This window comes from Mirounga leonina, unplaced genomic scaffold (genome assembly GCF_011800145.1).
Source record: "Mirounga leonina isolate KUSES-001 unplaced genomic scaffold, KU_Mleo_1.0 Mir_125, whole genome shotgun sequence".
In the NCBI taxonomy this organism is placed as follows: domain Eukaryota; kingdom Metazoa; phylum Chordata; class Mammalia; order Carnivora; family Phocidae; genus Mirounga; species Mirounga leonina.
The window spans coordinates 31,862,594-31,876,540 of record NW_023270305.1 but is presented as its reverse complement, the minus strand read 5'-3'; the positions used below and the strand labels follow the sequence as shown (position 1 = coordinate 31,876,540).

Below are 13,947 nucleotides of genomic sequence, written 5' to 3'. Positions count from 1 at the left end.
ACCTACAACTCACTGAAATTTTCTGTGGCCCAAAGTTCCGGTAAGATGTAAGTTAAAATACAGAACGCGTAGAAGTTGTCCTCAGTTGCCTCAAAAGCAAGGACCACGGCCACGTAAGAGGCATATGCGTGTACCTACAAAGCTCTACACATTTGGAGGGGTGACATGAAGCCTGTTACTGGAGAGCCACCTGTGACATCAGAAGCACCTAGAGGTCTGTTCCTCAAAGAGCGAGTGTGTGTGGGGTCGAGTAAGGGAGGAGTAACTCCAAAGCCCAGGAGCCACTTCTAACAAAAAGCTGCCAAAGTGCTCAAAGTTCTTGAAGACAGTCTCTGATCAACTCTGACCGGCTGGTGGACTCCATGAAACGTTCTTGAAAAAAGTACACCTTTTTATGCACTTCGAGCACTTACTCCCTGTTAGGCATTCAGAGGCGAGAGGCCTGGGAAAAGCAATGTAAGGGGACCAAGCCTGACATGGGCTGGACACTGCCGGGTGCCGGGCCCGGAGCCAGCCAGCGGCCTGGCGGGGCAGTGGCACCTGAGTCCACGTGAGCCCATGCGGAAGTTGTCTAAGGAAGTTCCAAACCCTGGCTTCAGTCAAATTGTTAAAAAAAAAAAAAAAAAAAATTCAGATTTCAAGTAGCCCCTGAAGGACAAGGGGCTGGAGGTGAGTGGTGTAGGGCTGGTCTTCCCTGAGTCACAGGACAGCTGTGGACCATCTTCCTGAGTCTCAAGTTTCAACGCTAAGTCATTTAGCTGGTGAACATTTCTAAGCATTTTCTCTTAAACAGTATTTTGTAAGAGAGAAAGCAAAATCCATAGAAAATGTGAAGTCATCAATCCAGAGAAATACTATTTGCTGATGCCGGCGACTCTGAGCTTGACCCCAGTGCCCTGGAGATCCAAGGGCCCCGTGCGCACACTGTGACAGGCTCCCTGCCCCGCATGTGCTGGGAGGGGGCGGAGGCCGAAGACACCAGAGCGGGCTGGGAGTCGGAGCTGCAGGGGACCGGGACGGCAGAAGTGGTGAGCACAGATGAGAACCGGATGGGGCGGGGAGGGAGCAAAGTGGCTGCCCAGCCTCTGATGACAAAGACTAGAGCAGTTAAGAGACAGAAGCTGGAACAAGCCTGTGTTCCAGGAGGAAGTCACTGACACTCGACGTCTCTCCCAGAGTCCCGAGCTGTCTGGGGCGCGGCCCCGGCAGGACGAGGCAGCCCCCACTTTGTGGCTCACGGCCGGCATCCCCCACCGAAGTCTCCACCTAGCAGCATCCAAGGACATCCCAGGGAGATTACAGACTTTTTTTTTTAAGTGCTCAAATTAAGTAGACTATGAGAGCTCCTCAAAAGCTTTTATTCTTTTTTTTTTTTTTGACCAGCACACTGCCTGGTACACACTGCCAGGTAGGCATTAAAAAAAAATTTCTTTTTAAATAGGCAATTTATAACACTGGGAGGATCCTATTTCAATGTTTCAGAAAACGTGACTATTCTTGGAAAGGGTTTGTACTTCTACAACTCTGGAGATCAGAGAGTGTGTCCTCATTTTAATAAACCACCTCAGGCAGACAGAGGACCACCTCCGACTATCATTTAAGTGCTTTGGAAGGGCAGTGAAAAAAGTCTCAAGAAATTTAAGAGTTGGCATCATTTCAGCAGAGAGAATGGCTTCTGCAGCCCAGGGTGGCTTCGTACATTCAGAGGACAAAGGAAAGGTCTTCTGTGTCCCTCCTCGGCCAGGGACGGCCACCATGGCTGCCCTGGTTGATGGCTGCAAGGCTGGCAGAAGGCAGACCACAGAGAGGGGCCAGGAACTTCTCCGACCAGCCCAGGCCGCACGCAGCCGCACGGCTGACCCAGTAGCCGTGCTCTGGCTACTGAGCACGTCATCCCGGAAGCGCCTCGGACATGTGTCCCGCCCAACAGTGACAAGGAAACAGAATCTGGCATTCAGGGCTCTCATCGAAGGAGTGACCTCCATTCTCCTTCCACTCAATTACCTGGTATTCTCTGTGCTAAGTAGACATGGACAGAGTTTTTACAAATTAAATAACGTTCTTAAAATACAATAAAACATCATCACATACAAGTCTCTTTGAAAAGTCTTTCCAATTCAATTCTCAAAATTATCTTACAAAAATGTTGTGCAAAAACACTGACCTCAAATAAATAGGGGGGGACAAAGTGGGAAGAGCGAAACTTGTTTTTCGTTTTTTAAATTAAAAGTTAAAAACACCAGCTGCACTTCAAAGGATTTGCAGGATGCAATGCATCGAGAAGACTGTGAAACCCAGCCTTCACGGTTGGAGTTGCATTGTCAGATGAGGTTGCTCCGTGTTCAGAATTCACAATGGATGCCTCCGCTGAGATCCTTCACCACGCCCTCTTTGACCAGCTTGAGGAGGAACCTGGTCTCCGTTGTCACATTATGCATGGTCTGAAAGTTCATGGCAGCCATACAGAGATTGTCGAAGTAGTGCAAAGGTGTTCTGGGTTGACTGAGGTCATATCCAAAGCCTGCCAAGCTGACTTCGTCACACAGATGTGTAGCTAAGACCACAGCAATGACACCGATGGTGGGCACGTTCTGAAGAAGAGGGAAAGACAAAACAAGGCTTAGCACTATTCACTGCTTTCTAAGTGGTATACATGCTCTGCGAAGTCACAGAGGCTTGCCCTGGGCGCTGCGATGTTAACACACCGCATGGTTTTATGGGCCACAGAATCCTCAAGTCTGAATCTAGACTCTAAAACAGGGTCTGTGATGTGAAAACCTTTTAACACACCACCAAGGGTAGCTTGGCAGGTCCTCTTGCCCCAAACGAAAAGGTGTTCTTTGTAAAACTTCTACCTCCTGGTCCTACACGTGATGACCAGAACGGCAAAGCAAGTCCATTTCCTTCTTACGCGACAAAAGTCTATAAGGTCTGCCCTGGAATTAGGAAAATCCCCAGGACCTTCCACCATCGCTCTTGGGACCTGCTTCTGGAGGCCGGCCCCTCCTTGCTGGCTCCCGTGGACGGGGTCGGCCTGAGAAGAGAGCAGCCTCCGCTCCCACCAGCGAAGACCATGTTCACTTCTCACCTGAAGCTGCGTCCCACCGAGGACCCTCATTTGCTTTTCTGGCAAATAACGCTTCCAGGCCATTTTCACACGTACAGCTGCTATGCCAGTTTCTGCCCACCCTCTGTGTGGGCAATTTTTAGGCCCAAATTAAGAGTTTCCACATTTGTTCCTTCTAAAATGTATCCTACTGACCGTGGCCTCAGATGCCAAATGTCTGAACCGTTCTGGATTCTGATGATCTCACCACTCCCTCCCTCGGGTCCGCTATCTCGCCACTTGCAAACCTGGAATCGGATCTCTGTCCCGGTCTTGAGCAAAAACAGTATGCAGGGCAGAGAGAAATACAGAAAGACCTACAGTGGCCTAAGCACTCCCTGAAGGCCCCTGCTGATCTACTAATGACATTCTGTTGTACAGCTTTTCATGTGTAAATGTGCCTACTTTGTTCACTTGAGTCTGTGGCTTCCAGAAACAACTCTCCTCGTCTGTCAACGCCAACAACGGTGAACCTTTCGGAGTTGACAGTTCAAGTGGATTAAGGAACCTCTACAGAACTCATTTGTTCAAAGCCACCCATGCTCCTTGATGTGGGGCATCTGCGTCACTTGTCACTCGGGAAAAAGAAACTCAACAGTCACCGAAGACGAGAGAAATTAACCCAAAGAAAGATTTCTTCCTGTTCAGCCACAGGACCCAAAGGCAGTGTCCCGCCTTACCTGCAGCCAGCCCCGTACCTAGCATATCGGGAAGACTCAGTCAGTGTTTACAGAAGGAGTACGTGAAATCGGCCGTGCACAGGGGCAATGTATGGAGAGAAACTCAGCAGCCATGAAAAACTGCTCAGAGCATGCTATCTCCAGAGCACATCCCCTAAGATGACACCTCCTCATCTACCAGACTTACCTCTCCGCTAGAAGGACGGGTCACCAGGCCTTCCTGACAACAAAATCCCAGCTTACTGTTTATTTCCAAGCTTTGCCCTAGGCATCTCTAGACACACATTTTTACTTTTAAATAAAAACGGAATGGTATACATGCTCGGTAACTTGATTTTCTTGTTTATCACATTATGGAGGAGGTGTGTTCACATCCATTTGTTTTCCTTCATCCTTTAACAGTCACACAATACTGCATCAGCTAAATGTAATATGTTTAAATCATCCCCTAATGAGAAACGTTTAGGCCGTTTTTAAGTCCTTTGTTATTAACATTATGGTAAACATCCCAGAATAGCCACCTTTGCAGATTTCTCTTTTCTCTCTCCCTCTTCTTTAAAGATTTTACTTTTAACTAATCTCTACACCCAATGTGGGGCTCAAACTCACAATCCCAAGGTCAGGAGTCACACGCTCCACCACCTGAGCCAGCCAGGTGCCCCTCTAATTTTCTTATGATAAAATTTTTAGAGTAAAATTGCTGGGTCAAGACTCTTCACATTCACATTTAAAGCCGATATATACGGCCAAACTACCCTCCAACTTATAATTCTACCTGTACTCCTGCCAGGCAAGGACATTATTGAGCCTTTAAATCTTTGCTAAGGAAACAGGAAAAAATGTCATTGTGGCTCTAATTTACTTTTGATTATTGGTGAAGTTGAACATTTTATCATGTATTCCTTGGCTGTATTAATTTCTTCTTTTGTGAAATGCCTGTTCATATCTTTTTCCCATTTTTTTTTTATTGGCCCATCTTTTCTTTTTGATTTAATAAGATCTCCTTATACTTTGGGAGTATTTGCTATTATATATATGATAAAATTTCCCCCGCTTATTTTGTATTCTAACTTTGTTTCTGGTATCTTTTGCTGTTCAGTAACTTCATATTTTATGTAATTAAATCTGCTAATTTTTTAAAGGTTACTTTTTAAATAAAAAGCTACCTACAGGGCGCCTGGGTGGCTCAGATGGTTAAGCATCTGCCTTCGGCTAAGGTCATGATCTCAGGGTCCTGGGAACCATTCCTGCATTGGGCTCCCTGCTCAGCGGGGAGCCTGCATCTCCTTCTCCCTCTGTCCCTCTTCTCTGTTCATGCCCTCTCTCTCTCAAATAAATAAATAAAATCTTAAAAAAAGAATTTGACTCATTGGGCAAACGGACGAACCTGCTAGTCTGCCTACTGGTTACTGGTTGACCATATCTAAGAGTCTAACTCAATGTTTGTAAACTGTGACCCTGACCAGCCCCAGGTACCTGCTAGGCAGTATCTCACGCCCCCAGTGTGAGCAGCACCCCACCCCCATTTCTAAATTCCTGGCTTTCCTTTATATATGGAGATTTTGCTTAAAAGTTTAAGAATGTGGTGCCTGGGTAGTTCAGGTGGTTTAGCATCCAACTCTTGATCTCAGCTCAGGTCTCCATCTCAGGGTCATGAGTTCAAGCCCGGCATTAAAAAAAAAAAAAAAAAAAAAGAAGTTTAAGGATGATTTCCACTGCTTTTAAAAAAGTTATCTTCAAAGACACAGGCTTAGCTATTTGGCTCATAAAGAAACTGATTATAAAGGCATCACCACCCTCCTGGTGTCAGCACAGGCTCTGCAGGTAAAGAATTTCTATTGCAGTGAACGAACTCTAGAGAGCACAAAGGTTCTCAAATTAGGCTACAAAATAAAATCACCCAGGGGACTTTGAAAATCCCAGTGTATAGACCACAGCAGAGAACAATTAAATAGAAAGTTTGGGATGGGACCCAAGGGTCAACTGAAAAGCACTGCTCTAGGGGGAGAACTTTACTTACCATCACCTATAAAGTGAGGATAAATGTCAAGTCTGACCTGAGTGGCCAACTGAGTTAAAAATGTAAAGAACTTTCCAGACCACCAAAGTGCCTTTCACTCTGGAGTCCCAGAGTCAGAATACCTTAAATAATATCTCAGTGACCTAAATGTTAACATGTGGATTATACTAAAGAGATGAGTCACCAGGGGAATAGCCAAGTAAACAATGAGGAGCCCTGAAATCAAGATGCAGAACAGCAAACACACACGGAGCCTGTAATCAGTGACTACATTTCTATACTGGGAGATGCTTCTGGGGATACAGCTGAGCCTAAATGAAATTTGTACAGAGGTCTCCCTTCCAACACAGAGAAGAACAGTTAACTTTCAATTACAACAAAAATACCTTATCTCGGCCCCAGAACCTTGACTGGGGCTCCGAGTATTGAAGGATGTCAAAGGCGGTCTCTTTGATAATAACTGGATTCAAAATCCTGAAGTGTTTGGGCTGTAGTGGGATTTTTTCCGCCACCTGCTTCCAAAAGAAGAGCCGCACCCAAAATGGCTAAGGGAAGAAAGCAAGCAATCATTAGGGGGACTGAATAAAGTTATCCTGCCATCAGAAGGTGGGAACATGCACCCCTGCTAAGCAGCCCAGAGCCATGGGTGTGACCCCAAATGGGCTGGGGTGCTGCAGTCACTGAGATCAATGCCAGTCCAATGCCCCAGCTCAGAGGAGCAACTCCAAAGGATCTGATTTACGAAGGTGGCACTGGACAAGAAGAGGAACTACAGAATCAGCTCTGGTTTGTTTGGGGAAGAAATTCCCCAGGGAATGACCTGAGAGGGGAAGACTTTTTAAGACCCAAAGGCATCATTTGTCCCCAGGGAAGACCAGGTGAACAGACCCAATTTAAGGGTATTAAGTGCCGTGAGTGCCCCACTCAGATCAGGCCCTCCCCCTGCATCCTCCCTCCACTGACTTGCTCTAGTTCCTAATCCTGTGAAGTCTCCTGGTAACCGACTGTAAGTCATTTCCTACGTGCTTCATCTTCCAACTAGACCAACTTCTACCCAGTGGAAAATCCAGATCATGATAAGCTATACAGAATCAGGCTTTGCAGACAGAAATTCTCCACCAGATGGTGCTTATGTGAAAAGTCTAATATATCCTATTAATTCTGCAGACAACTAGTTTTTATGTCTGTGTATAAATGTGACAGTTGACCTTTGAAATTTATTTCAGCATAATGGATGGCGCCATAAAGTAATATGATCAATTATTACAACGAACAAAAGGGAGCTCATGAGGGCCATTTCCTCAACATCTGCCCCTCTGGAATTCTCTGAATTTCCTCCAACAAGGGGACCACCAGCAGAGCATTTTTATAATTTCTTTTTTTTAAAGATTTTATTTATTTGAGAGAGAATGAGAGAGAGAGAGAGAGCACATGAGAGGGGGCAGGGTCAGAGGGAGAAGCAGACTCCCTGCTGAGCAGGGAGCCTGATGCAGGACTCGATCCGGAGACTCCAGGATCATGACCTGAGCCGAAGGCAGTTGCTTAACCAACTGAGCCACCCAGGTGCCCCAGCAGAGCATTTTTAGACAATCTCTTGGGGAATATTCCTCGAGGTTTTATATATATATTCTTTTGAAAATCCTCAATAATGGTTTATATTCATCCAAGTAAGTCTAATTTCTGGATTAGCCAAAAGATATGTAAATTCAAGCCTGGTGAATAAGGTAGGTGATCAGTAACAACAATTTTGGTCCCAAACCTGATATTCCCATTAAGTAATGATCACAATTAATCTTAAATTCTGAAAGTCATTCCCAACAAGGAATACTGATAGTTTCTACAAAGGCAGTAGCTATTTGAAAGACAACACAGGGGCGCCTGGGTGGCTCAGTTGTTAAGCGTCTGCCTTCGGCTCAGGTCATAATCCCAGTGTTCTGGGATCGAGTCCCACATCCGGCTCCCTGCTCAGCGGGAAGCCTGCTTCTCCCTCTCCCACTCCCCCTGCTTGTGTTCCCTCTCTCGCTGTGTCTCTCTCTGTCAAAAAAATAAAATCTTAAAAAAAAAAAAAAAAAAAAAGACAACACAAAAGTACAATTGACCCCTGAATGATGTGGGGGTTAGGGGCACCACCATCCACTCCCCGAGTAGTTGAAATCCACAGATAACTTCTCACTCCCCGAAAACATAACTACTAATAGCCTACTGCTGACCAGAGGCCTTACCGATAATATAAACAGTTAACACATATTTTGTATATGTATTATATATTGTATTCTTACAATAAAGCGAGCTAGAGAAATAAAATGTTAAGAAAATCATAAGGAAGAGAAAATGCCTTTAGAGTACTGCACTGTATTTATCAAAAACAATCTGTGTACAAGTGGACTCATGCAGTTCAAACCCATGTTGTTCGGGAGTCAACTGTATACATTCCACTGTGTGTGTTTAAAAATACAAGTCTGTAATTACAGTTAGAGACCCCTCCACTTTTTACGAAGGAACACTGGAGAGCTGAATTTCTAGTGCTTACCAGGGTTTCATTTTTTACCATTGCTTGAAGCCAGCTGAAGTCAACACTCTTAAATAAAACAGCAACAAACAAGTCATTGGAATAATATTCAACGTCAGACAGTGGCGCGCCCTCTGGATAAGTCATCCTGATAGTAGTTTTATTACCAACATGCTCGGAATATCCCTCAACTGGTGCACTGTTTAACCTATTTAAATAAAAAGGACAAAGATAAGTTGACAAAGCAAACCATCAACTACTTTATCACATCATGCAAGATCCCTTCGTTGTGTCCCACACATGTTTATAGGGCTGGGAGGAAGCTGTGGGTTGGGGGTAAGGCCTCCCTCCTGGCAGCCTCAAGTCCCCAAGGGACGCCCACACCTCCTCTCTGAATGTCAAGCAATTCCATCCAGTCCTACCACTTTAAGCCAACCCAAACATTCTTTTGGGCTTTCTCTGGGCATCAGCAATGTTTCCTCGAAAGCTTCCCGCTGTGCTCAGATATTAGGAGTTCTTGCCAGAATTTCAGAAAGGTAATCAGAAAGGAAACCAGGGCGAGGCAGACCCAAACCACAATTATATTGACAGGGTTGGGACCAAGGAGGGCACTGGGCCCAGGTGCATCCTTAAAGCAAGGACTTGGGACACTTAAAACTGTTAGATCAACAAAGGCAAGATCTTACCAGCGTGGTTGTTTTGGGGCAGATTCTAAGAATTCTTCTGAAAGCACTACCACTCACCCAGTTAAAAGAGTTTTGTAATCTCAAAGTCTGTTTGGTTCTTCCCTTGTATTATCACACCTGTATCTCGGCTTTCTTCTCTAGTCCACTGCCACTTCTTCTAGATCTGATACCTACCTCTGGATTATCTAAAGATATTATTACACATGACAACCAAATGCAAGGCATGCCCCTGAAGCAGTTATCCCCCCGCTTCCCCTTTCTTTTCTTTTTTAAAATAAAGGACATTATCAGGGTTGTTGGTGAAATCTGGATAAGGACTAGATAGGGCCTGTATTTTCTCAGTGTTCGTTGCCTGGTTCTGCACAGTGTTCTGTGGTTCTATAGTTCTAGAATAGAGTCTCCTTGTCCTTGGGAAATGCACACTGACTTATTTAAGGGTAAAGGGGCTTGATATTTGCAACTAACTATCAAAGGGTTCAGAAAAGAATAATAGTATATATAAAGAGAAAATCATAAAGCAATGTAATAAAGTTGGAGAATCTGGGGCAAGGGTGAATGCGCGGTTCTTTGTACTATTCTTGCAACTTTTCTGTTAAATTTGGAATTGTTTCAAACCTAAAAGTTACCTCCCAAAAGCTTCTTAACTGATATTCTCCCTCATCATCAGGCTAAGCCACCATTCCTCTGTCCCCAGCACTCAGTGGCCTCCCAGTGGCCATGCATGAAGTCCATGCTCCCCAGTCTGGTGATCTGTGCGCCACCACTGGGCATCAGGCCACCTTACAGCCCCTTCCCCACTCTCCCAGCCCCACTCTCCTTGTAGTGAGCAAAATGGAATCTCTCCTGTCAAGCAGGGGCCTGAATCAAGCAATGACGCAAGCAGGTAAGGTACTGCAGCTAGGAGAGACCAGCGTCAGCTGAACCCCCAGAACTGATAACAAGCAGAACCAGAGGAGGTCTGCGGGGGCCCGAGACCAATAAAATCCCTTTAAAAGGGAAAGGATTTTGACAGCAAACTGTTAGACTCCTCAGACCTGACCCCTCTACGTCTGACCACTTGAAAAAGGCAACTGCCGGGGAAGGCTCTGCCCGAATGATCTCCGAGCAGAACCGAGAGCCTTGGCTGCTGGAACATCAGAAAGCAGGAAGTGCCGAGAGCTGACCCGGACCAGACCGAGGCTTTATCTCAACTGCACCCCACAGACTGACTTTGCGTTTAGTTCGTTCACTTCCTGCACCCTTCTGTTAGCTTGTTTGTTGTGTGGTTCGTCTTCTCTCCTGCTTTGTGTGCTGTGTAAGAAGCCAAGTTTAAGCACATGTGAATTATCATCGAGTCTGGAATCCTGAACCTACTTTCTTTTTTTTTTTTAAAGATTTTATTTATTCATTTGAGACACAGAGATACAGAAAGAGAGAGCATGAGCAGGGAGAGAGGCAGAGGGAGAAGGAGAAGCAGGCTCCCTGCTGAGCCAGGAGCCCGATGTGGGGCTCGATCCCAGGACCCTGGGATCATGACCTGAGCCGAAGGCAGATGCTTAACCATCTGAGCCACCCAGGCGCCCCAATCCTGAACCTACTTTCTTTTTCTGAATCTACTTTCTAATCGTGATTTACTTTGCTTCGTGATTGAATAAAGCTGACACTGGGGGAAAGACACACTCGTGTGTGTGCCTCCAGAGCGTGCTCCTGACACTCCTGCAATAATAGGGCAGGGCTCCACACCAGAGATCTCGCTGCCTGCCTCCTGCCTGAAGCGCCCAATGCCACTGTTTGGCAAGGCCCCCCTTCCCTCCCACCGCACCTCTCCTCGGGCCCAGGGTGAGCACCAGTGGCACCCCTGGTTTCTCTCCGCTCTTCTTCCCGCATCAGTCACACACCGTTAGATGGGCACGGGGCCCCGTCTGCCCGCGCACACATCTTTCAGCTGCTCGCACGGGCCCAGGGCTTAGACTCGGAAAGCCTCCACCTGCATTTGGACTGCTGCCATCTGGCCTGGACCCTGGGCCCTCTAGGGCCTCAACGTCTTCACTGGTGACATAACAGAGACGGCTTCCCGGAGGAAGGGGAACCTCCAAAGCACGTGACGCAGTGTCCGGCACATGGAAAGCATCCAGTGAAAGGCAGTGGTTACAGCCTCCTTCACCCCAACCTTTACAGTCCTCATAGCCCAACCCCACTCCTGCTCCTTCACCTCACACCATGCCTGCTTTCTGGCCACTGGGGCCTACGGCACCCCTTTTACCTTTAAACTAGGCTCTTACCTGTTTCTTCTATCTCATGGCTTTTACAAAAATCTGGTTCTTTCCTACAAACCCCTTACGCCCCCTACCCCCTCCTCCGGAGCCCCCACCTTCCTACACATTTCCCAAAAATAGGTGCTAACATTTATCGAGCAATTTACACTAAGTTCTAAGTGCTTTACATCTGTGAACTCATTTTGTCTTCACGGTAAGCCTAGACTATGTGTACCGTGACTGCCTCCAGATGAGGAAACGGAGGCACAGGACAGTTAGGAAACTTGCCTGAGATCACAGCGACTGGGGACAAAGGCATTATGTGAACACACCACGTTTAGGCTCAAAGTATCTGAAATGGATCTTGTCATCCTCCCTCACTAACCTGAGATTTTCCCCAACTACTCCCATTTCTGACAGCAGTTCCACTAACGTCTGAGACCCCCAAACTAGAAATCCTGGTGTCCCCTGACGTTAACTGTCAGGCTGTCAGAAAGTCCTGTAATTTACTTTCTCAATATACCTCTTGGAAACACACTAGTCTCCATTTCCACTTTCTCCGCCTCACATCAGGCCCACACACTGCATGCACTGACCACAACCTCGAAACCCAGTCCCCGGCTCTAGCCTCTCCTGCCTTCGGTCAAACTCACACACTCCTGCTGAACAAATGCGATGGAAGACCCAGCATGCACTGTACTCCTGGTTCTGCACTTCCTTCTGATAGGGAGAATTTATTAAAATGCCTCAAGAGCCTTAAAAACAATGGAATATCTTTAAGCCAACAATTCTAAGGATTCTTAGAATTATTTCCAAGGAAATAATCAGAGATAAAGACATAAGTATGAGATATGCAAGGCATTTTCACAATAACAAAGAAACTGAAAAATTCAAAATATCCAGCAACAGTAGAACAGTTAAATCACTTACGATACTCTCATTTAAAGGACTACTAAGCACTTGGAAGAGTTAATTTTCCAAGAAATATTTAATGGCCTCAGAAACTGTTTATAATATTATGTTAAAAAAGCAAAACACTTGATAAGAATATAAATGCACTTGTTAGTATGTGTATAGAACAAAAGTGGAAAAAACACAACAAATTAATAGCGGTTGGTTCTCTGGGCTCTGAGGGGTTATTTTCTTCCTTACATTTTTCTGTATTTTTTTTTAATCTTCAAGAATGAACATATTTTGCTTTTATAAGGAAAACAATTTTTAGCCAGTGAAACCAAAAAGAATCTAGGATGAGTGGAGTACAGGCTGCGTGCGTCCTAGATCTCCGCCGGCCCGGCCTCGCGGGGCGCACCCACACCCAGCCCTGCTCCCGGAGGCCAGGCATCCCACCAACTCACCCCCCAACCCCCACACCGCGTGCGCCTCTTGGTCCTGCCTAGCTCAGGCTTCCTCCTGAATCTACCCAGCCTTCCAAACCTCACCTCCTCTTCAAAGGTTCTGCCAAATTAGGGTCAGTGTGGCACAGTTTGGGGCATCCAATCATTTCATGTTTTTGTTTCAACGTCTCAAGCAGTAAGCCCCCTGCAGGCAGGGACTTAAGGCGCTCCCCGCGTCCCTCACTGTTGCTGGTTCGACGAGGACCAACAGCAGTGAGGTAAACTCTGGAGGTGAACCCATGTACCTTATCACAACATCGAACTGGTTCAGGGCATGGCCCAGCACTAGTCCGTGGAGTATTCCGCCACTTCCAATAACCACACAACGCCTACAGCTCTTGGCTCTCAAGTGTTCAGGCAGGTCATGCTCAGGCAGTATTTCCAAGAGGGTCTGGACTTGACTGGAGAACTGCCGGAATCCGAAAGGAGGATTGTACTTGTACTCGGCTTCATTCACTTTGGGGGCCTCCTTCACGAAAGGTGGCAAGTCCGGGCTGTACCTGTGTTCAAACAACCGCGCCATAGACTTCTTCGCAAACTTGGGCCGGCACTCCTTTTGCAAGACTTGCTGAGCGTATTTCTGAGCTCTCTGGAATGAAATCACATCAAGCTGAGTTGGAGAAACTCTCAGGCATTAGAAATATCCTCTTATAGATGACACTGTGTCCTGTGATGTCTGATAGAGCTCCCTGTTGAGTCCTGTCTTTCAGCATAAAACGTCTGCTTTCTTAGAGTTAACTGATGCTCAGAAACGTAAAGAAATAACCTGGGAGAATCACAGGACAGGGAAATAAACTCCACAAGAATATTTACTTCATTATACAAGGAAAGTATGTCTTTGTACCCCCACCTCCTACCCCTAGCCTAAGCTTGTTCTCCAAATAAATTTGGGGTGAGATACATACTTTGAAGTATCTCACATTGTATAAAACCCGTCACATGCTACCACATGGATGAACCTGAGAACACTGTACTAAGTGGAAATAAGCCAGTCACAAAAGGACTATCTGACTGCACTTATGTAATAAGGTCTCTAAAGTACTAAAATTCATAGAACAGAAAGTAGAATGGTGGTTGTCAGGGACTGGGGGGGTGGGGGGGCAGGGGCAAATGGGGAGATGCTGTTTAATGGGTCCAGAGTTTCGGTTCTGCAATATGTAAAAGTACTAGAAATCTGTTTCACAGCAATGTGAATACACTTAACAGGGTCAAACTGTACATTAAAATACAGTTGAGATGATAAGTTTTATGTGTTTTGCTTTTTTTTTTTTACCATAATTTAATAAAATTTCGTATTTCAGGTTCTTATCTAGCAGGA

General features: G+C 45.9%; 1 protein-coding gene across 8 annotated transcripts in view; it reads right to left on the bottom strand.

Moving 5' to 3' along the window:
• Window positions 1-1,363: 1,363 nt before the first annotated feature.
• The window catches only part of ST3GAL5 (ST3 beta-galactoside alpha-2,3-sialyltransferase 5), a 50,563-nt gene continuing 37,979 nt past the window's right edge, over window positions 1,364-13,947 (bottom strand). For 6 of the 8 annotated variants that reach the window (XM_035001135.1, XM_035001137.1, XM_035001134.1 and 3 more), the window contains 4 exons: window positions 12,875-13,218; window positions 8,337-8,523; window positions 6,193-6,351; window positions 2,228-2,591 (listed from right to left, as the gene is read on the bottom strand). In XM_035001135.1, the coding sequence (XP_034857026.1) occupies window positions 2,343-2,591; window positions 6,193-6,351; window positions 8,337-8,523; window positions 12,875-13,218 (939 nt within the window). In that variant the 3' untranslated portion in view covers window positions 2,228-2,342. Of the gene's footprint in view, window positions 5,452-6,192; window positions 6,352-8,336; window positions 8,524-12,874; window positions 13,219-13,947 lie in introns of all 8 variants that reach the window. The other 2 variants (XM_035001133.1, XM_035001141.1) reach the window with 2 other exon arrangements.